Below are 23,520 nucleotides of genomic sequence, written 5' to 3' on the forward strand. Positions count from 1 at the left end.
GATGGATTTATTGATCAAGAAAATCACAGAAAATATAACATGATCCTCATGCGCAAGTTAGGGTATCAAATAGGAAAGGCACAATGAGTGGTAAAGCAATTGACGGGGTGAAATAGCGCGTACATGGTGTTGATATCATGACTCAAAAAAGGCTTAGACAAACGGTATGTCCGCGATAGTTTGAGAAGTGCAATGGAACATCCCGAACTGTTAGAAGACCTCACGAGGGAACACCTTCGTATTCCCATCCGCCAATGGCACGCTTTCTACGTCGAGAGTTTCGGCGATTGGCATTGCACTTGACAAAGAAAGTCAAAGCCGCTATAACGAGAATGATGATACCAGCGACCGCAGCAACGAGCACAGTTTTGCGCTCAATTTGCTGCGGGTCAGATGCATAGGGACAAGCAGCCCCATAACCAGCCGAAACCCAGCATGAAGTCACATCAATCGAGTTGAAGTTCACATATACTTCTCGAAGCTGCGCATTTGAAGAAGAAGGGTCAATCTTCGTGTTTGGCAACGAAAGAAGGTGTTCATAGAGATATTTGTTTTCCAGACCGGTGCGCGGGACAGCGAAGCTCGATCCTTCTGGACAGGTTTCTGAAACATTGGGGAAATGTGCAGGTGAATCTGACAGGAGCCATGAGAAAGGGGAATTTCCAATTCGACAAGCGGCGCGCCGTTCCTCTGTACAGTTTGTTGACCGCCAACGGCCGTCAAGCGATACATCCATGATTGCACAACGATCATACTTAGGATCCCCATCGCCACCCGCATAGTTCGCGTCGTGTGGTTCGCCAATCGCCCAGGCCCAAGAAGCTGACAGGGAGACATTGCGGTAGTGTTCAAGTTCGGTGTCGGCAGTTGACCCGAATAGGGTAGTGTTAAGCATTGGCGAAAGACCGCACGCTGTCATATCGGAGATGATCTCGGATGTTGAAGCCATAGTATCATCGGTGGAAAGACCGCCAGGAACTGAAATACCACTGGATATTGCCCAAGATGAGTTGGCCTGGGCTACATCTGTGGCACCAGATTTATAGCGACAGCTTGATGCAAGCGTGCCATTGGCGGCTGTAAAAATATTCGTACCAGCTGTCAGATAGCCAGGGGGAAAGATCATAGTTGAATCTGCAGTCAGGTCATAATCCACCAGTTGAGTATCAATAGTGCCGTACTCTATGAGTACTCGATCCCGTTTCGCCAGCTGAATGTATTTTGATGATGGCCATCCATCCGGGGTGCTCTGTTGACCCGCTTCGTCTTCATGAACTGTGAAATACTCTGTAATGGGCATATAGCTCTGATCGACCCGGTACCAAGAATCATTGAGATTGCTTCGGTCGGTGGCCAGTTGGGCAGGGCTATAGATAAAGTCGGCGAGAGCTGTCCCGAGTAACGAACCCGCTAGCTCTGATCCCGAGGGCAATTCCTCTCCGGTGATGGTAGAAGCGGGTTCATCTGGTGTTGAATCACTTGCGGCAACGTGAAGATTGAGAACGAGGTATGACGTATACACAGTCAACTGGGAGTTGGTGTCTTGGAAATAGCCAACAAGCACCTCAGCCAAGGTGTATGGATCTAGATTGTTGGTGCATCTATATTGCCCCAGCTCATAGAGTATATCTCCATTCGAATCTTCATATCCTGTGACAGTTGCTGGGTCCGCACTCGTTGCCGTGGTTGTAGTCTCGGCAGTGGTGACCGTCGAGGTCTCCGAAGTCTTGCTCACAGTAGACGTCTCGGAGGAGACAGTTACATCGGATTGGGCCGGAACAGACACCGGACAGAAAGACCAGCTTCTGCGGGTGACCGACCAGTACAGATCGACAACGAGCCGTCGATACCCGATTGCTAGAAGGTTGGAGAAACATTGGGCGGCGTCCTCCTGATCATATACGAGATTTCCGAAGCAAGCGGCGGATAGTGAGACAGTGGGGTTTGTCACGAAATTAAGTGGAATTTGTCCGGCCACATCGCGCTCGCTCTGGACGGTAATGCATGAGCGCAGGCACCGGCGCGCGGACTGGAACTGGAGCACGTACCAATAAGACAGCTACCCAAGTAGCATCTACCAGAGTAGCCGAAGAATCATACTGGACAGGCATTGAGTATGAGGAACATTAAATCAACATTCAAAACCATAGTTGCGCATAAAGATGCAATAGTTGTACAATCTGCGAATGTCAAGGAAGTTCTTAGTTCGCGAAGTCGGTAGGGCGGAGCGCAAATCAGCCGAGTCAATCTGGCCACTTCTCTTTCTTTCTTTCACAACTACACCTCCCAACGTTATTCTTTTCTTCTTTTCTGCTTCATTCAATTTAAATAATTTACCTTCAATATGGCCATGCCAGGCCCCAACCCCCAGCAGATGGCGGCCATGCAACAGCAGTTCGCCGCTGAAGCCGCTAAACGAGGGATGACACCCCAGCAGTTCGCTGAAAAGCAACGTGAACAGCTGGCTACCGATGCTGCGAAGCTTGGTCTGACTACTGAAGAATATGTCCAGCAGCTCCGGATGCGGGCAATGCAAGCCCACCAGCAGCAACAGCAGCAGCAGCAACAACAAGCTCAGGCACAACAGGGTCAACCCGCAGCGGAAGGACAACAACAACAGACTCAGGCGCCCGCGCCCCAACAGCACCAGCACCAGCACCAAACCACACAGCAGGTCCCTGTGAACCCGAACAACCCTCCCGACCCGAAGGCGATTGCCGTGGCCAACTGGCTGCGGTCGCAGAACCTCAAACCACGCACATGTATCATGGATGGACAGCGCAAGGACATGTTTAAGGGTGAGACATTGTCAGAGCCCCAATATTTTGAGAGCAGAGAAACTAACATAGCAAAAAAAGTCAAGCGAGCCATCCGAGCTATTGAATCCCCCGCCTATGCCAAAGCCGCCGCAAAGAAAAACTCCCTCCTTCCTCCTGTGACCGACCGCGCCTCTGCCGAGAATGTATTCAAGCTCTTGCCGCTTTCCCTCTTGGCTCTCCGAGTCAGCAAGGTCGACCCGCACGCTGGCCATGACCACGCCAAACCCAAGAACCGTACCAAGGGACTGTGGACCGTGAAGATTGAGCAGCACCAGGAGACTGATCCTATGATGCATTATGTTTGGCTGTACGATGGCCCACAATGGAAGCAGAAGGCCATGGCCGCTGCTGTTGTTGCGGGTATCTTTGCTGTTGTTCTATTCCCTCTGTGGCCTATGATGCTGCGCCAGGGAGTATGGTATCTGAGTGTTGGTATGATGGGACTGCTCGGTCTCTTCTTCGCCATGGCTATCTTCCGTTTGATTCTGTTCTGCATTACGGTCTTTACTGTCGCGCCGGGTCTCTGGCTGTTCCCCAACCTGTTTGAGGATGTTGGATTCTTCGACAGCTTCAAGCCTCTATGGGGCTGGCAAGAGGTATGATTTTTCCATATGGACCGTATGCCACTACACTGAAACTAATGATTCCCGCAGACAAAGAAGAGCAAAAAGTCCAGCAAATCCAAGGCCAAGGTTGGGTCTGCCTCTGCAGTCACCGAAGCTGCTCCCTCAGTACCAGCACAGTCTCCCACTACGTCCTCTGCAACCAAGACCCCTGCAGTCTCAACCTCCGCCGAGCCCGCTGATTCTGCATCCTTGGCGAGGCGAAATATGAAAGCTCAGGTGGAGGAAGTCGAGGAGTAATGTTTCTTTGTTTCGAGCGATGTTCAAAGCTGAAGACCTAGATTGGTCTGTCGCGGGTGCTTACTTCAAAATCATCTTCATGAGAATCTTATTTCCATATTTCCATGGTGTTCAGGTCTTATTTCTTTGTCTATGAAATAAGGTCATATCAAAAGGCAGAATAATTTGGCTCTGAATTATTAATAGCTTCTTTGTGCATGTTGTATACTAGGTGGTGAGCGTAGGCTTCTTATGCCATCTGATAGGAGACTCGAACAAAACAAAATTTGCAGGGTTTTGAATGCAGAGAAGGCAATCCGGTAATATCTGTACCTTATGTTGTACAAGCTAAGCACAATTAATGCAGACCATGTACGGAACCCTGTACAAAAAGATCAGAGAAATGAAAGAAAGCAAGCAGTAAGCCAAAAGAAACCCGAATTCCACGAGACATGCACATTCAACCAAACAAAATATAAAACGGGGTATATATACAATAACAAATAATGCCAACAAATGCGAACTGAAAGTAAGAGTAGATATAGACAAAATAAGACAGTTTAGAACGGTATACAGGAGACGGATATGACTGATATGTATGCAATGGATGCAAAGGTGTATTTGAGACATGCACATATGCCGAAGAAAATAATAGCAAGAAGGAAACGTGAGTATAGCGAATGTATCTCAGGGTATTGTCGTGAGAGATATCGTAGCAAAGGAGAAAGAGAGGGTATTGATAGCGAAGGGAAGATCGTGGCCATAAATGCCTAGTGACTAGAGCGGGGTCCTTTGACCAGTTTCGAGTGCCGAGCTGTGTTCTTTGAAGGCAGGGACTGTGGGAGGGGCGCGTTGCCGCTTCTGCGTCGGTCTTCGACGTGATCGCGCACTGTCTGGGATCCGTAGAATCGTGATGTGGGAGAGGTCGCGGACCAGGGCCCAAGGGCCTGGGCCTGTGGCGTGGTGGGCGTGGCGGTGGTAGGGGTATCAGGAGCAGAAATGGAGAGAGAAACAGGGGGAGCGGCGGTGGGATTTCCTGAATTGGCGAGCGGGGGAAGTTTGGGAAGAGGGCAGTTGGGAGGCGGTGCAGATGGAGGACCGATCGCAATACCCAGTCCTGGCATGCTCTTGCGACGCACCATGCTTGGGGAAGCCTGATTATCGGGGTCAACTGTTGAGACTCGGCTGCGCGCAGGTTCTGCTGGACAAGAGGCCGCTTCAACCTCTGTCTCGCTGATAGTCTGAGAACCCACACCAGGGCGGCCAAGCAGACTCAAAGGACGAGAATGAGGATCAGGTAGAGGTTTTGACGGTGGGGCCGTCCTAGGCTCACGGGAGAAACGGTTGGGGCTTTGCGAAGGCCGCACAGCCTTGGCCAGGGCATATTCGGAATTCGAGGGACGCAAGATGCGCCTGGGCTCGGAATTCTCGATATAGCGCGAGCTGGCTACACTGAATGTCGGAGACTGCTGTGGAGAGGCGAATGTTGACAGACTTGGGTCGTTCGAGCCCCGCCGTACAAAGGCATGCGATGAAGTCGGGGGAGAGGCATGGACAGGGATTGGCCCGCCCCGTGGGACAAATTTCTTGCTGAATGAGGGAACACTGAAATTTGGGGCTGGGGGTGAAGCACACCGGACTAGTTCTTCGGGCACGGTGAGGGGATAGTTGGACTGTGGTTCCTCAGTGAAGTCGGTGATGGGCGGAGGCTGTGCAGGCTGAGATATAAAAGTGGATTGACGCCTCCCTTGGCTAGCAGGGGGTGGACTACGGGCGAAGAATCGATCAAGCTCTTCCGGCAGAGGCTCATCGGATCTGAAAGTGCCATTGGCCACCGGTGGGGAATTGGGTATATTTGAAGAAGTGAAAGACGAAGAGCGCACGTCGGACGCGAAAGAGGCGGAACCGTTGGTAGGGTTTGTGGCCTCTGTACGACCAGTTGAGACCGATCCTGATCGCGATTCAATAACCGAGCGACGTCCGGCGGATACATATGAGCTGCGTCGAGATTGCCATGTTGCCCCACCGACAGACTGACCGTCGTCCTCCTCGGTAGGGGATTGGAGAGTCTGCGGCTGAAGGAACAAGCTGGAAATACGATGGGGATCTTTCTTCACCATCTGACGAATACTGGTTTTGGATCGCAATTGAGGCATCGTATCCTCATCCAAGTGTTTTTCCTGCGTGAGTTTGGGTCCACCCCGTCTCTCGATCTCAGCTCGAACCGCGACCAACCAACTGATCATAGCTTCCGGGTTATCAAAGACCATAAGGAAGCTGCGCGAGAAACGGCGGTGGTTGGACTTGTGGAAGCCAAATCGCGAGAAACGAGGCTTGGGTGGCTCGGGGACGGTGGAATCAACGTCGGCTGTGGGATTATGAGACACTTGAAGCACCCAGTGTTTCCCGGGGATGGCATCGCTAGCGAACGCGACGGAGTGAGGACCCAAAAGAAGCATCCGCTCTGGGAGACGATCATGTTTTCCTTCGCCTGCATACTGAAGAATATAACCAACATTTGCCAACACATATATCTTCTGCGTCCATTCCACCTTGTTGATGGTACCAGATAATGTCCGGAGATGCTTTCTCTGCTTTTGTTCGCGCTTCTTGCGAGCGGCATCGGCAGCCTCATCGAGCTCTAGCGCATTGACAGGAGTATCCTCGGCCGAGGTTCTCGCGGATGTCGCATGCAAGCGCAAGATGGAGTCCGCAGAGAGAGCCGGTGCGGCCAGGCAATCATGCTTGGTGGATTGGGGGTATGCTTGGAACAATGGAGGCGGTTTCCAGCCATATTTGTCCTGGGTAGGTATTGAGGGATCTGGGGGTTTTGAACGGGCAGTTTTCAAAGTCGCTCGAGATCGCGGGTCGGTGGGGGAGGTAATAGTCGGATTTGAGTCTATAGTTCGCGGGCTCAAGAGGGAGGGCGACATGGGTGTTTCGGTGAAAATAGCGGTTTGGGGCTCGGGCAATTGCGCCTCATCAATTTCGTTTAATTTGGGGTTTGGTGCGACACGCGACTTGTCACGACCAAAAAGATTGCGCAAACTGGATTTTGAAGACTGGCGCTTCACTGTACTTTCGACTGGGCTTCGCAGCGGAACCGGACCTTCTGTACCATTGGTACCGGGATATTCTGTCGGCCGAGGTCGCTGTAAACGAGATTTTGCTGCTGGTCGGCTAAAATTCGTTTGAAGCGGCGCAAGCTTGTGCCCTCTACGCTCGCCAAAGGACTGGGCTTCGTTCATTTTGTATAATCTGTAGAGAAGGGAAAAAAGGAGCCAGTAGGTTTAAAGATCATCGGAATGACGAACGTGGACGAGCCTGCAGGACCGTTGGATCCCACGTCATGGCAGGTCGCACGAGGTGAATAGCCGAAATGTAGCAGAAGAATGACCCTTTCGGGGAGTTGAATGTATTTTGAGAAAAACTGGAGGAAAGAAAAGGAAAGAAAAGAAAAAAGAAGCACAGAATTTCAAGGGGAACAATTCACATCCAGGCTAGTTCCCAACGGTGGGGGGGATCTACTACAGACTTGGGGATGAGGAAATTAACCAACATATTATTAGTTAGCCTTAGGTCTAGATGCCTAAATTGCCTAGCATTTTTTCACTTTCTTTGGAAAATTAAAATTAAAAAGAATACGATGTGATAGATATGTCAAATATCCCTATACCTCTGACAGGAATTAGCATCTACATATAGTAAACAAATATTGTACATAAAAATACAAAACAAGAAAATGAAACCAGCAACTTCGCTACACTCAAAATCCAGATCTCGAGATGCATCGAACCTCTAGGGTCCACATTTAATCCCCTGACCAGGCTCAACTGCGCCCATTAGAGCAGCACCCTTGTCACAATGCTGCGCCATAGACACATCCTTCTCCGAGAATCCACGCGGACGATGGGTCGTCCAGTGCACATCGACGGAGCCAATCCGCTGTAAGTGTCAGCTTTAATTTCCTTTTCTTTTCTTTTTTTACCCTAAATACAAACATGTACAGAGTAAACCTAGACAACACTCACAATAGTCATAGTAGGATGATGTTTCTTGGACGCGCTCTCCGCCGCAACGGCATTTACAAAAGCCTAGAAAAAAACCAAATGTGATCAGCACCTCGCAAGCCAATGCGCAGCGCAGCACAGGCAGCCCACGAGCCAACATACCACGGCCTTAAAATAGCTTTTAAAGTGAAACGTTTTAGTAACACCCATTCCATCTCCATCCCGCGCCCAGCCCTGTTGGAGGAGGGTCTCGGCGGCGCGGGTGAGCTGCTGCGGATCCTCGCCCTCGGCGAACTGGAAGCTAGACATTTTGCGCGTCATGAAGATGGATGCGGGAGAGTGCAGAGTCGGTCTCAGTGAGCGTGCACAGAAACGCAGAGAGGCGAGACTATTCATGTTGGACTGGAATTGGTTGAAGCTAAGCTCTGGATGGAAATGTTCGAAGCTGTTGTAAGCTTGGTGCACGGGCCAATATCTTATTAATTGTGCGTGAGACTGCATTGTGCTTACAGGCATATTTGATGTTCATTATTAGTCGATGTAAATTGAATATAAATTTACTAAATATATATGTCTGTATGATCCCTGGAGGAGTTGACAATTTAAAACTTCTCCGTTATTTGGAATTCTTCGATTCAGTTGACGCGATGCTATTGAACTGGTCTGCTCCGTGCAGTGTACCCATTTATAGTTCATGTAGCTTACTGTCTTTTTATTCTTCTTTTCTTTCGTTTTTCTTTCGCAAGAAAATTCAATCCATATAGCGTTCCTAACAGATAGATTAGTTGATTCTATACAACTCTCACCGAAGGTTTCCAATCCGAAAAAATGAGATTTAGTCCTCGGCCGACGAGTCTCAGTACAGCCCGATGCATAAACCCCACACAAACAAACCAAGAACACGCGACGCACCAAAAGCAGAATTGACAGAATCAAAATTGCAATTGCAATGCCCATAGAACAAAAGCATGCATCAAGTCGAATGTAGCATCGAAATTAACATTGACGCTAAGTAGCTAGTGTCTGTGTTGCGTCCGAGGCAGAAGTCAAAACCAAGCCACAATGCGACCCGGCCTCAATTCACTGACCACTGATCAAGAACATCGAGAGAACTGCAAGAAGCCAGGTCTAGATCCAGACGTCGATTCTGCAGGGTTGATTGGTCGTCGGCTTCTCTGACTACATGTTATATATCGTTGTGTCCGGATGCGGAAGTCTAAATTCCATACTTGGGCACAATTCCAGGACTACCAAAATGCTACATTATTCATACCGTATTCTTGAAGCCGGGTCGATGAAGATCCCCCATATGGACCCTGAGATGGACCTCATCTGGGGCATATCATCTCCACCGTAGATCATTGCTCGTCTAAGAACAAGGTATCCTCAACTTTACACATAAACATATACATATACATATACTTCACTAAGAGGCAAACTCCACAATTTTGTTTGGAAATATTTAGAATAGCAATGATAATGGTATAATCGTATCTGGCATCACTGAGTTGCGATCACCCCTAGCATACATAACACACTCCAGATCATGAAGTCTTTCAGTTGAAGCAAGAACAAAAAAAGGACAATTAGTTTAATAACCCGCGCCCGGTTCCCTTCCATATCGAATCATTCCCATTTACATTGAACGAACAGGGAGACAAAAACAAAAACCAGATGCTGAAAGGGGGATATCCGCCGAGCGCGGGGGCAAGAATGAAAGCTAGCTACGCACAGCGTAAACTCATGCCGTCGAAAACATGCACAGAGAAGAGATGAAGATGCTTGAAGGTTCTTATGACAGGAAATTAATCCAGCCACTTCCACTGAAGATGAGTATCCACAGGGAGATCAAACGTCTAAGCATTGACAACACTGTTGCGGCGTGAGTTGACGCGCGAGTTGGCCTGCGAGTTGACCCGTGAGTTAGCGCGGCTGCCGATAGTGGGACGGATGCGGAGGTCTTGCTGGGATCGGGCCCAGGAGTTGGCGCGGGATGATTCGGGGATCTTGGATCCACGTCGGCTCTCGATGTTGGTGTGCAATTGTACACGAGCATCCTCAAGCTGCTGGGCGAATGGAGAGCGCTTGCGCAGAGCAGGGCCCTTCCAGTAGATGATGTAGACGGCAACAACAAGGGGTACTGAGATACAGAAGAGAATAGTGGAAGCATATTCGAGGTGCCTTTCGCCGCCGATGTTTTCGAAGAATGGTGTGGCCGGAATGGTGAGAACACCAGCAAGGAAGTCACGCGACCACCCGTTACCACCGGTCGCGGATGCAGAGTATGGTCCGTAGGCGCAGATCATGTAGTCAATGGTGGCCATGTAGATAGCGTAGTTGGCGATACCAATGATGGCAGCGAAAATCATAGATCCAATCCAGTGAGTTGTGGGCAGACTGGTCCAGGCGAAACCGATCAGACCAATCGGGAGGCAGGGCGCAGTGTAGAGCAACCACCACAGACGGGACTCATACTGAGCACGTTCACTCTCTGGGTGATCGCGGCGTTCTTTGATGTTGCGCTTGATGACCGGGAAGAACGAGAACCAGGCGATAAAGTAGCCGATGACAATTGGAATGAAAGCCAGACCCTTCTCCCAGGTGTTGAAACCCCACTGATCATAGACGAGAGCAAGAGATTGAATGAACATGAAAATCAGAGCGTCACTGAAACCACTCAGCAATGAAAGCACCAGCACAATGGGCTCGGTGAGGAACATTTTGAAGGGACGGATCCAGATGGACGTGAGCTCATGGAGAGGGAAACGCTCGCGGAAGGTCATGCCTTCAGTAGGACCGTAGATGTGAGGATTTTCACCAGATTTGCGCATGTCCTTGGCGATGCGATCCATCATGACAGTGGTTCTGGTCTCGGGCACTAGGAAAAAGTGCATAATTTGAACCGCACCACCGAAGATCAGCTGGATCCAAATGGCCCACCGCCATGGCAAGAAAGCCTCAACAAAACCACCGACGACAGGTCCGAGCACGGAACCACCAACGGAGGAGAAGACGACGGCGGCCACGGCGTATTGTTGCGCATCGGGCTCCCACAGATCGGCAACCATTCCCAGCGTGACGGAGCCACCCGCGGAGGAAAGACCACCCAGGGCACGACCAACCATGATGGAGGCGAAATTGGGGGCCAAAGCGACGGGGAGTTGGAAGATGTTCACAAAGAGCAAAGACGCCTGAAGAATAGGCTTGCGACCCAGCTCTTCACTCCATGGAGCCCAGAGTTCACATCCGAAGGCGTAGAGAACCAAGAAAATCATAGCACCGCATCGCGCGGCCTGCATGGAGACGCCGAACTCCTCAGAAATTCCTCCGAGGGCATTCGAATAAAGGGAAGTGTTGAAGTTCATGGAGACTTGCACGAAAAAGATCACAGCGATGATGGTCCACTTCTTTCTTTCGCTGAATGAGTATCCGAGTTTGTCATAGCACATGTCCTCGGTGAGCACCATCTGCTCGAGTGGTGAAGGCGAGGCTTCTTCACATTGATCTTCCTCTTCTAATTTTTCAGTAGCAGCATTAACGACAGCTTGGGCGTGGGCAGCCTCCGCTGCCTGCACGGTGTCCCTCCCATGTTTGTCGGTGATCGCCATGGTGAAGGTGACGTAAGTGTAAGGCAAACCAAACTGGGTATAACCAGTAAAAAAATAAGCCCCTAAGATGGGAAGTGATAGATGAGAGAAAGAGAGATAGGAAGAAGAAAAAGAAAAATAGAGAAGAGGAAAAGAAGTCGATTTAAATATGAAAACGGTGGAAATGGCAAGTTGCCAAATGCAGGGAAGGAGCGAAATCCGAAGTTTACTAGTTCCACTTGTTTTTTCTTTTTTACCTTTTTTTTCTCCAGATATTCGTTAATTACATACAATATAAGGGTAGTTCTAGGTACCATTCACATACTCTTTCTTGACTTATGGTACTTTCCATGGTTACTGTATTGACTTTGTAATCCGGGATGCCGACTTTCTAATCGTTTCCCCATGGGTGAGAACATACCCACTTTTCCACTTTTTTTCTTACATCCCCAGTCAATTCCCCAGACTTCACACGACACTGCGTTGATTTGAATTAGAAAACTCAAGTTATCTTGGTAATATTAGTTCACTCCTGTTCGACATCCTCTCACATCCTCCTCAATCCTTGGGTAGAACGCGATTCCGGAAATGGCAAGTCCCTAGCCCGCAATAGGGTATTGAATGGACCCACACCTGGAGAGAGCCATGACTACGATTTTTTCCGTTCATCTTGGCCGAAGCCGTTCTGGGCCGATTAAACGCCGTCTCGGGATGTCTACATATACTGCATTGAGTCAAACATTCTTCGGATCTTGAGTCTATTGCGGTCTACCAAATCAAGTTCGAAAACCATATGGTGCCCCACGAAGTAAGGGGACCGACCGTGCGGCCGCATGGGTTCCCCATATACTGGGGTATATTGTACGAAGAATTAATATCAAAAATCATCATAGTAACAAATAATAAATAATAAAAAAAACAACCACAACGGAATCAAAAACTGAAGTCCAAACAAGACATTTGCCAAGATTCCCTCAAATCGCTCAATACCTGCTCGCCCTGGAATCTGACGTCAGTCCCGCCAGACTGTTCGTGGATCATAACGGGATCCCAAGGTCTGACCATACAATTATTATGCAATCTGACGGCTCAAAGCACTGGAAAACCGCCATGGCGCCCTACTTTGCGGCCGTGGCGTTCTAGCCGATCGTCATCAGGGTAAGGGCCCCATAACTCTTAAAACTGTTGTCGCTCGGACTCCGCTTCCCCTATGGGTCGTTCCTGTGGATGGCTTTTTTTTTCTTACCGGGCAGTTTCTTTACAGTACATGTATTTGGGGAAATTTCCAGATCATTGAATCCTCCGATCTGCAGAGAATATATCCTTTTTATGGTTTGTCTTTCCAGAACGCCCGATCGAAGGCTGTCAGAGACTTGTCATCCCTTGCAGTGCGCCCATGCAATCCTTTGGGAGTTCTCATGCGCCCTGATGCGGCATCCTACGCCCCTTTCTTCGCTTTTCGGTGGAAAAGGGCCCAGAAACAAAGTTTTGATGGTCCGCCGAGTCACATCGCCGAGGGTGGACCGCATCTCGTCCGGAAACAACCAGAACCGCAATAGGGGAATGCCACCTGACATACATTCATTCCTGCACATGGCAAAAGTCTTACTGCTGGGAAGGATCGACAAGATCGTATCTTAGGCGCCACGCGATACTTGGACGATCTTTCCGATAAATGTCTACAATACAATGTCTTGTATACAGAGGAAAATCCACTACCGTGGAAGAAATATAGAGAACCTATGGATATACTTGTCCGGAGACTCCGGCGTATTTGTATCTGTGCCGTTGTAACAAGGGACCATCAGAAGATGTGTTGTGGCTAATTCGACCCTGGTACATTTGGTCTCGACCATGTTCCGGCGAAAAAAAGAAAATTGTCCTATTTCGTACATGCCAGCCATTCGGAGCATAAACAGATTCGTTTTAAAAGGTCTCATACAGTGAAACTCCTAGAGCATTTCCATGGCATCTTTCCTTCTATAACTACAGAAAAGATCCATTGAGTCGCCTCAGGCATCAATATTCATTTCAACGTCAGGTGACCGTCACCGACCCCGCGAAATGTAGTCACCCAGCTCACCGCCCAAGCTTGCACGCCTGACGTATCATACGTTGCAGATGGAGCTTCTAGACTCACACTCTTCTCACGCCATCCTTGTTACCTGAAGATGTCACCAGATCTCAACTCCCTTCCTCCATCTCGTTCCACTTCAATCTCGTCCCGTACTATGTCTGCTACACCAGGATCCGGTGCACCCGCGAACCCCAATGCCTCCCCAAGGCAGTCCCGTGGCTCGAGCATAGGACGACTATCGGTTTCTGAGCGACGTAGATCTAACGCCGGACATAATCTAAACCTGAATGAGATGCAGCCCAACGAGCCCTCCGCCGAGCATCGCAGTTCCATCGGACATGCATTCCGTACAGTCAGCCCATCCAGCCACGGCGGAAGCCCCATCTTCGCGACGGCGGATCCCCATCACCAGCGGGCACCATCTTTGGGAGAGTTGCATCAAGAACTGGAGCAAGAGCAGGAAGCACAAGTGGTAGGTTAACATCGCATCATCTGAGGGAGTATAGCGCATGACCATGAGTTAACCACAATGTACTGTAGAATCGTCTGTTGCAAATGATCCGCAGCCAGCAGGCCCAACTGAATCAATACCAGCAAGGCCAGCAGCAACCAACCGCGCAGTCATCAGGTGCCATCGACGATACCCCGTCCTCAGAGCGGTCGGCATTCTTTCCTCCTGGTCCACCAGCACCTTCAGCAGGCAATAGACTTTCGATTTCTTCATCAGCCTCGAACAGACGAGCATCGCGACCTTCGAGCCAGGCAACGTCACCAAGCTTGCGACCACTTGATTCGCGTGGACCGGAAGGCGTGGAACCTTTCCCCGGGTTGCGGGATAGCACATCTCGGCGGGGAAGTCGGGATGAAAGTGCATTTTACCAAGCCGAAGCTAGCTCACTAGGCCGAGAGAACCTCCTTCTTCGGCAACGGATTCGGGAACTAGGTAAGAGATACCGTTTCATTCTCTGCTCTAATCATGCAGAGTGCTCCACCCCGATGGTAGATATTTATTAGGACATCCGTACTGACCTTACCGTGCAGAGAGACAAATTGCAGAAATATCGAATGCTCAATCTGCTTCGGCGACAACTACATCGGGTGCTCCGCCCGGGCAAGCGGGTCCCGACGTCTCGGACCCGCCTGCCGTGGGGTCGACGCGAGACGGTCAAGACTGAAAACCATATTGACTACGAGCTTCGGCCCGTTTGACGACATTACCAGGCCATGATTGGCACATCAGGCGACTCGGGTGTCTGGCTCGGCGTTCTATTGATTCAATACACAATGGAGACAAATCAGAAGAAATCCCTCAATCCCCGCAACTTCCGTTGCAATCTTACAACCTTGGCATCTACCTTTTCGTGAAGGACTATCGAATCTTTTATTTCGGTACGGAATCGATTCCATCGTGGGCTGGCTCAGGTGTGCAGTGCCCATCTCATTTCGGACTTTGCAGTGTCCTCGGACGGTTCATTGTGCCTAGCAGTTCATTTTCACAGCTTTGAACAGTGGCTTGTCATTCGCATGGAATATTTGGCCTCCTGGTGTCAACGACCCAGTCCATACTTGTGGCTATGTACAAATACAGATGTGGCGGAACAGTCCAATTCAACGTACCATTCACCATCTAGCTAACCCCCTTTCGTTTTCCTTCTAAGGCGAATTGAGTAGTTCAACAACCATGTATTTAGTAGGCTGATACAGTAGTCATAGGCTTGTACAACAAATGTGGAGGCTGTCATCTCGACAAGACCCGCATCCACGGCACTCACTCACTGGCCCTTCCAGGTTGTCCAGTCCAAAAACTCAACAAGTTGCTTGAAGCTAGCAACCGTCTCATCCAAATCCTTTTCATCCAACAACCCCGACGCCAAAGTGGAACAGATCGATCTCGAGATCGAAGAGACAACCCGACCACCAACAGATTGCACAGGGGCGGAACCAGGAATAAACTCATTCTCACACAAATGAATAATCTCCCCCTTCGCCCCAAAGTGACGATAATCAATAAAAGGCTCCAACAACCCCTCAAGCCTCTCATGTAACGCCTCAGCAGACGAGAAATTCCCAGCAGCAAGAGTCTGCAGCTCGTCCGAATACCGGAATACAATCATATCAGCAACAGCCTGCCAGTCGAAGGAACCCACCGCCGGCTCCAGGCTATTAACCATATCATTGATATCCCGCCGAATAGGTTCCAACAACTCAGTGGGAATATGATCGAGCACAGGCCGATCCGAGCCAGCAGGGAAAAGATCCAAGCCATAGCTAAACGCCGAAACGAAATGATCAAAGTCCAAATGCACCTTGTGGCCAAGTAACTGATCATACTTCGCAGCAATGGAACAGCAATCCCCTCTGACCGGACCCCTAAGCCCACCACCAGGACCGCCACGACCCTTCCCACCCTTCCCAGGCCTCCCCTTTCCCTTTCCTCCCCTCGGCCCTCCAAACCCAGGCCCATCCTGCGCTCGAGTCTGCGTAATTCCAACAACCTCCAAATCCCTTTCAAACCGACAAAGGATGATCTCGAAATCGCCCTCCGTCCTCACAACCCCATCAACCCGCTCCCCCCACACCTCCTCAACCATCCGACAAGTTTGGAACGCACGTTCCTTCTCCGCAGGTGGACCGCCAACAGGCGGGCGCGGCCCAGGCGCAGGACTGTGAATCGTATCGTTGAACAGAATGCGGTCTTGCGATTCGGCCGAGCCGCCAGGACCCGCGGACATGCCGTCTATATACAGGAGGCGGAGATCGCGCGCAGCAGCGTAGGTGTGCAGGTAGCCATGCGGGATATCGTCATCAGCATCATCGTTAACATCGGCATCGGCATGACTATCTGCGAGAGAATTGAGCGGCTCCTGCTCGTCCAGCGATCTCTTCTCTCTGCGCCAGCCGGAGCGATGCGCGAAGCCGAGTGAGTGCTGTGGCTTGAAAGCGAGCCATTCGACGCCGACGATGGGGTCTGCTTTGCCTGTTCCGTGGTAGAAGCGGGTTCCCTTGGGGACTGAGGCGAGGTGGAAGGCCATGCCGTAGGGATTTAGGGCTGATTCGTAGTGTCTGAGGCATGATTGGATGGCGTTGAAGATGTGGTTTGCGTTTTGAGGCTCGGAGGCATTTGCCAGGCCGAGGGATAGGACCCAGAGATATTTTGATGGGCGCATGCTCAAGATTCGAGGTGATTGGGGTGTTTGGAAATGGGGATTGAGGAGTCATCGTTTTGGTGAATGTCCTTCTTATTCATGGACGCGTCACTGGGGTGTTGGTGTTGACCCACGACCATATTTCCGATGGCTTTTGCTGGTTTTAGTTAGATTTCACTGATTGATAAAGTGAATCGGGCTTGGCGATTGGAGCATGGGAGTGTTGAAGGTTTGTTAAGTGGAGCTGCGGTTTTGATTTCCCAATGTGGGAGATTGTTGCGAGGTCCTCGGAGATATAGATCTTATTCAAGTAATGACAGAAAATAGAGCTGATGCCCCTGAATATAGCAGTTGCACATATGAACTTTATATTCTATCTACAAAGGGCTGTGCTGTACAGTGGAAGTTTTCGGTACCCACGTTGATCTTCCAGTGGATCTTGCCATTTTATATGCATACATATGTAGGTACGCATAAATTTTTGATAGCAGATCAACTCGAAGCTCATTCCCATGGTAAGCCCCATGGACTGTGATTTTAGGTCCTTATGGCTTATTAGTTCACCATTAAGCAACGACACACGAAACTGTGCCGTACAGATAAGCTGTGGCGGTTGAGAGAGTCTGGTCGCACTTTCACCATTCTCTTGACCAATGACACAAAATAAATTGATCTGCTCATCAATTTTTGGAATAGGTTACATCTTTCACCTCTCACAGTAGCCTAAATGTGCCAGACTTGACAGATGCATGCGAAGCCAATGGTTCTTCTGCACACCTAAATCGAGAAATCATCTCCAACCTTCATTCATTAGTTATATGAAGAGAGATTCCTGCTCATCAGATCGTTCCTCTAGATATACAAATGCAGAATATGGCAAATTGGACGGTGAGCTTGATTTGAACCTGGCATGTTCTTACGTGAGTAGTTTCCCAGAAATTCGCGACTTCCAGCAAAAGTAAATTACCTCTTTAAACACCACATTTTCCACTCTCCGTGCCAATATCTCGACCGTGCCCCCGTCTTTTTCTTTTCTTTTGAAATCAAACTAATAACAAATACCCCTGCCTCCCTCGCTGTCGCCATGGCTGATGCCCCGCCACTCCCTCCACCTCTCGTAAGTGTAAAGCAAGCATATACTGCACTTGTTCTGCGTGATTTCAGTACCCAATGCAATGCGATTTTCTTGACCGTGTTGCTTAAAAGCTCCACCCTACATTTATCGTTGGAATGTACACTGATAACTGCTGTAGCTCTGGTGCTCCCCGTGCCGGAAGTCCGGCCACGATGAGGCCGGTTGCAAATGGCTGCGCCGGACTATTTATTTTCTCATACTTGAAAATCAAACTATTTTGCTGTCTTGATATGTCCTTACTGGCTTGTTCATACTGGCACAAACGTAAAGAGGAAGGGAGGGAATCCCCATCTGACATTTTGGTCGAGGCAGAAACTATTGTTATTTTTTTTTATTTAAGAAATTGTGAAAGGGGAGCAAAGGGCCCGGGTGAAGAGTAGGAAATGGAGTATTTGCAAAGGTAAGTTACTTTTGCTGATAGTCACAGCTTTCAGTGTTGCTTTGCCCACAAGGGCAAGGACTATTTCTGCGAGAATTTCAGACAGTTCCTTCATGACTCTTTTGGGAGCCTGAGGTTCTCTGATGTCAGTATTCCATGGAAGCTTCTACTATGTCCCTCTAGGCAAAGCATGATGTTGTGAAACCCCTCTCCCCCTCACCCATGCTACAAGCCAATATGGGGTCCCACTGGCTCCGTTTATCTTGGCTTGTCTCTCTGCTCTTTATAATAGAAAGAAGTAGATTTATTAGATTTAAGTCATGTCAACTACTTCGCCAGAGAATGACTGATATAAAGCATCACCTCGAGGCGGTTCTTGGTGCCCGAAAATCCAGTGAGGCAAGACGAGAGGGAGAGGCCCAAGAACATCCTAGGCCACTCTTCTCCTTCCAGGGTTGATGTATCAGCTGACGGTACTTATGTGTCCATGGATCATCTACGTACAAGGATAACCATACCAGGGTCGAAGGAAAAGTGAAGTCATGCACTCACATTGCCGCCCTCTTCTCCTTTTCCCATTGAATCACCTCATCTTTCCGTTCAGGATGACTGAACCGCAAGTCCAACCTCACACCTTTTTAAGGTGCCTTTTGAGACAATTACAAAGCCTTGACTCTAAGTTCCCTTCTTCTGAAGAGGTTCAGGGACTGGGAATCCAAGCATTTGAGGTCTCTCTAACTCCGATTAATCATGGCACCCTTGAATTTGACCCGTGCTTCTTCAAACCACACCCAGATAAGCTTCTAGAGAAATATCCCCTCCTTGTTGATCATCCCGACGTGCCCCGGGAAGATTATGACTGGACTTTCATCATACCAACCAAAGACGAAATGAAGGATTATGAACCGTCCGAGCAAGCCGGAGAGATAGAGAGGGTTATCAGTACTCACGTGAGCGCGCCTAAACAAGGTCCATCCGACTTGATCGCGCTCCAAGACCTCCGCAATCAAGAATATTGGTTGTAAGTCGACTTTCTCCCCTATAGTTTTGAGCTAACAGGTCAAAGTCCGCGCCACAAAGTAGGTGATCCTCCTACGGCAGAGTGGAGTTGGGAAAGAGGAGACATGTGGAGCATGTGCCGAACATGCCGATATCTTGATCTCCCGTGCAAGCCACATTCGATTGCCTCGGTTCTTGTTGGTATTAGCCCCACCGTTACAGACCAGGGACTCTCCACATATGAACTGAGAGCGATTGTGAGCACGATACTCCTTCGAACCAATCACAGACCCTTCTGTCAATGCCCTGTTCATCCCGTAAGTGTCCCATACAGGTTTACGGCGTGATGATATCTTAGACCTGTATAGATGCTGCTTTTCTCTTACATGGACGATCTTAAAGGGAGAATCATTCAAGCTTCGTATGATGGAGCCGGGTTGATGATACAGTACTCCCAACTATGGGACTTTGCGGACACCGAAAATTCACCAGTGGAATTGTTCGTTCGATATCGATTGAGTGAGCCAGTCGGTGGTGATTCCCACGTCTTGTCCATGAGATAGGCTCTTGTTTTGATCGCTTAACCAGATGGCTCATTAATTGATTGCTGCGAAAGAGTATAGATTCTATTTTTGACAAGTTCCTGTATCAACCTAATTCATGTACATGGTTTTCATGCTTTTGGCATCTACCCCTTTGCTGTCAACTAGCTAGTTTTCGGTATTAGGATTGAGAAGTCACAGAAAGTACCTTCGAAAATCCCCCTAAAAGAGCTTTCAAAAGACAAAGTAGAAATGCCACCTAACAAATGATTTGATCTGTAATGTTGTATATCCTACATATTGTACCATATTGTACCTATATGCATACGCATGTAATCATGCTGAAGTGTAGACACTTCGGTATGCGCTTGCCCTCTGGATGTTCTGGTTTGAGGAAGGAGCGTACACACTTGCCCAGGTGAGGAAGGCCTTTGACAGATTCTCTTCTACACACTTCTTTCTTCCCTTTTCCTTCTTCATATTGCCTTTTCCACATCTCTTTCTTCAGTAGTGGGGTGGGTTCTACTCACATCTGTTTCTTATGAGGAATTTCCTCGATTTTGAAAGGTTGTTTAATCTTGTTTTTTTCAAAAAAAAAAAAAAAAAGGAACAGGGGCGAAAGAAAAAAAAAATTCCGACTTGTTGCTAGTTGTTTAACAAGGAGAAGTTATGTTTAGTGGAGATGACTACTTTTACTAGCCGTCTTACCATATGACCAACGCACACGACCGCGCATTAGTCTATTTCACCTTTTGCAAGATTGCCACCTAATGCAATATACATGTTGTAAGTAAACTTTGTATGTGGCTTGCATATAAAAGGTACTTTAAAGTACATATGAAGCATCCTCAAATATCATATAACACAAGGTCGATAGAAGTATATAGATTCAGCTATAGTTATGTTTGTTATAATATAATTATAATTATAATAGTTCTAGTGTATAAAATTAAGCAGTTTTATAGTTCTCATAAGTAGATAGTTTTCGGAGGCTTTTTCCGACCCTCCAAAATGAAATATTGAAGCATACCTACATATTCGAATAAAATCGATATATAAAGCATTAAAATATAATCAGCATTCTACTTTAACATTATAGGCTAATTTGATTACTCTGAGATATTCGAGGATGTTTGACATGTACTTATAAGTACCTTTTTTACTTAAACCACTTACAAAAAATACTTACAATATAAATATTGCATTAGGTGACAATCTTGTAAAAGGTGAAACAGACCAATGCGCGGGTACCCCATTGGTCATGGTAAGACGGCTACTATGATTCCTTCTCTTTCAATAACAGACAGGAGCCTTCTTGAAAGAATAAACATTCTTTGACATCAATAGTGGTGAGTATTGTAGGCAGTCCTGTTCATACAAGCCATCTCTAAACATTCCTGTATCTCATTTCATCGGCCTTTTTCCCGGTCTTTTCCAATGTGTTTTCAAGGTTCTCATTGGATGATATAAATATATCCCCAATATCATTAGACCCGTGGACCTTTTAGACACCATGTACATATTCAAGCCAAGAATGAAGTGGCTAATCTAGTAATCCAATTTGAATAAAATGTAAATATAAAACACCCGAACGGGCAAAGATTTATACATCTAAGGCGCTAGAGAGAAATCCAAAAGCACAAAAAAACCGGGTATATGCAACAGACTACAGCTTCGGCTTCTCGGGCTGGGCAGCGAGATCGGGCATGAGGAGGTCGCGAAGCTCGGAGGCCGCCTCGTTCAGGTAGTGGCTCATGCGGTCAGCGCCGAGACGCTTGCAGACGATGTTGAAGTTGATGCTGGAGGATGTCAGTATTAGTATTCATTTGTGATGTGAACAAGTGGGAAAGAAAGCGGAGCTTACCTGTTCTCGTTGATCATGTACGCGATTCCGAATCCATCGTCGATAACCTGGCTCCATCCGTATCCGTTGAAATATTCGGAGCTCAGCTGGGAGGTGGAGAGGTACCAGGAGGAAGAGTAGGCGAAAGCGGGATCCTGGTAGATCTCAGGCAGCTGCTCGCCAGGCTGGAGGAGCTTCTTGAGACCGAAGAGGTGGCGGTCGACACCGTGGCCGGAGCTAGCCTCTTGTGTGTACTTGGTGTGCTGGGCAAGGGCAGCACGGAAGAGCTTGACAACTTCCTCGCGGGGAGTGGTGTGGTCCTGGTGGGCCTTGCAGAAGGCGACGCTCTCGTCGGAGACAGTGCGGGTGGTTTCAGTGCGGCCTTCGGCGAATTTGCGGGTCGAGGCGGACTCGTAGGTTGGGCGGTTCTTACCGTACATCTTGAAGTAAGCGAGCTGGATGGTCATCTGGACGAAGGCGTCGGGGCTGCACTTGAACTTTTTGATCAGGCCCTTTCCGTAGCCTTGGTAGGCCTGGACGACGAGCTCGTGGGAGGCGATCTGCTTGCGGTGGTACTGGTGCGCGATGTCGATAGCCTCGTTGGAGGCGTCATTCAGCTTGAAGGTGATGGGCTTGGGGTCTGCGAGCTGGGAGCGCACGGTCTGGGCGGAGAGATCGATCTTCTTGTTGAAAATGAGGTTGTTGACGTGGTCGTTCAGGCGGTGGGTGGGGGTACCGTCCATCATGCTGTGCTCGCCCATAAAACCGGCGGAACCATTGTCGTTGATAATGAACTGGAGGGGCTTGTCGAACCAGCGGTTCGAGCCATCTCCGTGCCAGTACTGGTGGGCGCGCTCAGCGAGAGTAACGGGCTTGGCGTCATCCAAGCAGACAACGAAGCCAGCAGACTCAATGTCCTGGAGAGCCACCTCGTTGGCGGCATCGGCAGCAACAAGAGTCTTGCGGGCAGCAGTCCAGTGATCACGGTCCGCAACAGTCAGAACGCCAACCGGCGGCGCGGGCTGTGCGATCTCGTAGATGCGCTTGAACTGCTGCTCCAGCTCGGAGACGTTAAGCTGCTGGCCATCCACAACGAGAGGCACCTTGAAGAATTGGTTCTTGCGCACAACAACAATGTGCTGGTTTTCAGCAGCGGAGTACTTGCGGGGGAAATCCTCGCCGTCAGCGGGGATACGGCAGCAGTTGAACATGTACTGGTAGGAGCTCATAGCCTGGGGCTCCTTGCGCAGGTACTCAGGCTCCAGGGAGCCATCGTCAACCTTGGCCTTGAACTCGAGCGCAGCGGTAGTAATAGCAGCTGCGCGCTTGGCGGGGTCACGACGCTCGCGGTCATCACGGTAGGAGTAGAAGTATGATACGTAGGGGATGACGGGGTCACGATAACCGAGGTAGGCGGCCTGGTTCCACCACTCGGCAAGCCAGTTCTTGATCTTAGGGTCAGCGGCGCGGGCCTCGAGGCGCTTCTGCAGAGCCTCACCCTGGCCACCGGGGCGGATGAAAGCCTCGACGGCGCTCTTGGTGCGCGCGTACTCGGCCTCGGAGACAACCGCGTGCACGGACTTGAGGTATCGGCGACTGGTCTCTTCAAGGGAGGGAACGGGGAGTCGGGGAAGGGAGTCCTCAAAACGGAGCATGTTTCCCTTGGAGATGTCCTCCTTGTATCCTGTCATTCTGTCAGCTCCATTCTCGCGTGAGATCTTACGTGATGCAAGGTATGGGCGGTGGGCGAAACGCATGCGAAACTCACCTTCAGGGACGGAAGATGCTGCTCGTCGAGGAGCCATTGTGAGAGTCTGGATACGTGTCAATGGGTTGTTCCTGGCAGGTTTCACTGCTTTACACGGGGATCGCTTTGAATCGGGGAGGTCCGTCTTACCGATCGGGTGAGGAGAGAGTTGGTCGGAGGGAGCCGGTGCCTTGACAGGGTGGACAGACGGCTTCTAGCAGAAGCAGTGAACATCCCTATGTATGAAGAAAGAGATTCAGATGTAAGATAGAAGATGTTGCAAAGTGCAAATGAAGTTCAAGGACACTCACTGTTAAGAAGGAAACCGAACCTCGGCTCGCGGGGAAGAATTGGGGAACCGGTAAAACGCGGTACCGGGGGGTTTTGTCGAAGA

The 23,520-nt window shown here is 49.3% G+C and overlaps 8 protein-coding genes across 8 annotated transcripts; 2 read left to right on the plus strand and 6 right to left on the minus strand.

Moving 5' to 3' along the window:
* Positions 1–220: 220 nt before the first annotated feature.
* Positions 221–2,111, minus strand: N7529_000127 (Lectin C-type domain protein; the record flags this gene model as incomplete). The annotated part of the gene is given in 2 exon segments (XM_057235658.1): positions 221–2,035; positions 2,049–2,111. 2 exon segments carry the CDS (start codon positions 2,109–2,111, stop codon positions 221–223), a joined length of 1,878 nt encoding a protein of 625 aa, XP_057102461.1.
* Positions 2,112–2,344: 233 nt separating this feature from the next.
* Positions 2,345–3,682, plus strand: N7529_000128 (Sec62 family protein translocation protein; the record flags this gene model as incomplete). Its single annotated transcript, XM_057235659.1, has 2 exons — positions 2,345–3,415; positions 3,473–3,682. The coding sequence occupies 2 exons, from the start codon at positions 2,345–2,347 to the stop codon at positions 3,680–3,682; spliced, it is 1,281 nt and encodes a 426-aa protein (XP_057102462.1).
* Positions 3,683–4,431: 749 nt separating this feature from the next.
* N7529_000129 (peptidase family M20/M25/M40 protein) lies at positions 4,432–6,909 on the minus strand (the record flags this gene model as incomplete). Its single annotated transcript, XM_057235660.1, has 1 exon — positions 4,432–6,909. The coding sequence occupies one exon, from the start codon at positions 6,907–6,909 to the stop codon at positions 4,432–4,434; it is 2,478 nt and encodes an 825-aa protein (XP_057102463.1).
* Positions 6,910–7,459: 550 nt separating this feature from the next.
* N7529_000130 (4a-hydroxytetrahydrobiopterin dehydratase) lies at positions 7,460–8,067 on the minus strand (the record flags this gene model as incomplete). Its single annotated transcript, XM_057235661.1, has 3 exons — positions 7,460–7,606; positions 7,693–7,755; positions 7,834–8,067. 3 exons carry the CDS (start codon positions 8,065–8,067, stop codon positions 7,460–7,462), a joined length of 444 nt encoding a protein of 147 aa, XP_057102464.1.
* A 1,460-nt stretch (positions 8,068–9,527) lies between these two features.
* N7529_000131 (uncharacterized protein) lies at positions 9,528–11,279 on the minus strand (the record flags this gene model as incomplete). Its single annotated transcript, XM_057235662.1, has 1 exon — positions 9,528–11,279. One exon carries the CDS (start codon positions 11,277–11,279, stop codon positions 9,528–9,530), a length of 1,752 nt encoding a protein of 583 aa, XP_057102465.1.
* A 2,150-nt stretch (positions 11,280–13,429) lies between these two features.
* Positions 13,430–14,510, plus strand: N7529_000132 (uncharacterized protein; the record flags this gene model as incomplete). The annotated part of the gene is made up of 3 exons (XM_057235663.1): positions 13,430–13,807; positions 13,876–14,278; positions 14,377–14,510. 3 exons carry the CDS (start codon positions 13,430–13,432, stop codon positions 14,508–14,510), a joined length of 915 nt encoding a protein of 304 aa, XP_057102466.1.
* A 597-nt stretch (positions 14,511–15,107) lies between these two features.
* Positions 15,108–16,502, minus strand: N7529_000133 (uncharacterized protein; the record flags this gene model as incomplete). The annotated part of the gene is made up of 1 exon (XM_057235664.1): positions 15,108–16,502. The coding sequence occupies one exon, from the start codon at positions 16,500–16,502 to the stop codon at positions 15,108–15,110; it is 1,395 nt and encodes a 464-aa protein (XP_057102467.1).
* A 4,700-nt stretch (positions 16,503–21,202) lies between these two features.
* Positions 21,203–23,184, minus strand: N7529_000134 (carnitine O-acetyltransferase CAT2; the record flags this gene model as incomplete). Its single annotated transcript, XM_057235665.1, has 2 exons — positions 21,203–21,335; positions 21,401–23,184. The coding sequence occupies 2 exons, from the start codon at positions 23,182–23,184 to the stop codon at positions 21,203–21,205; spliced, it is 1,917 nt and encodes a 638-aa protein (XP_057102468.1).
* Between the last annotated feature and the right edge of the window lie 336 nt (positions 23,185–23,520).

Source organism: Penicillium soppii, assembly GCF_028829465.1.
Source record: "Penicillium soppii strain IBT 18220 chromosome Unknown utg000001l, whole genome shotgun sequence".
Classification (NCBI taxonomy): Eukaryota; Fungi; Ascomycota; class Eurotiomycetes; order Eurotiales; family Aspergillaceae; genus Penicillium; species Penicillium soppii.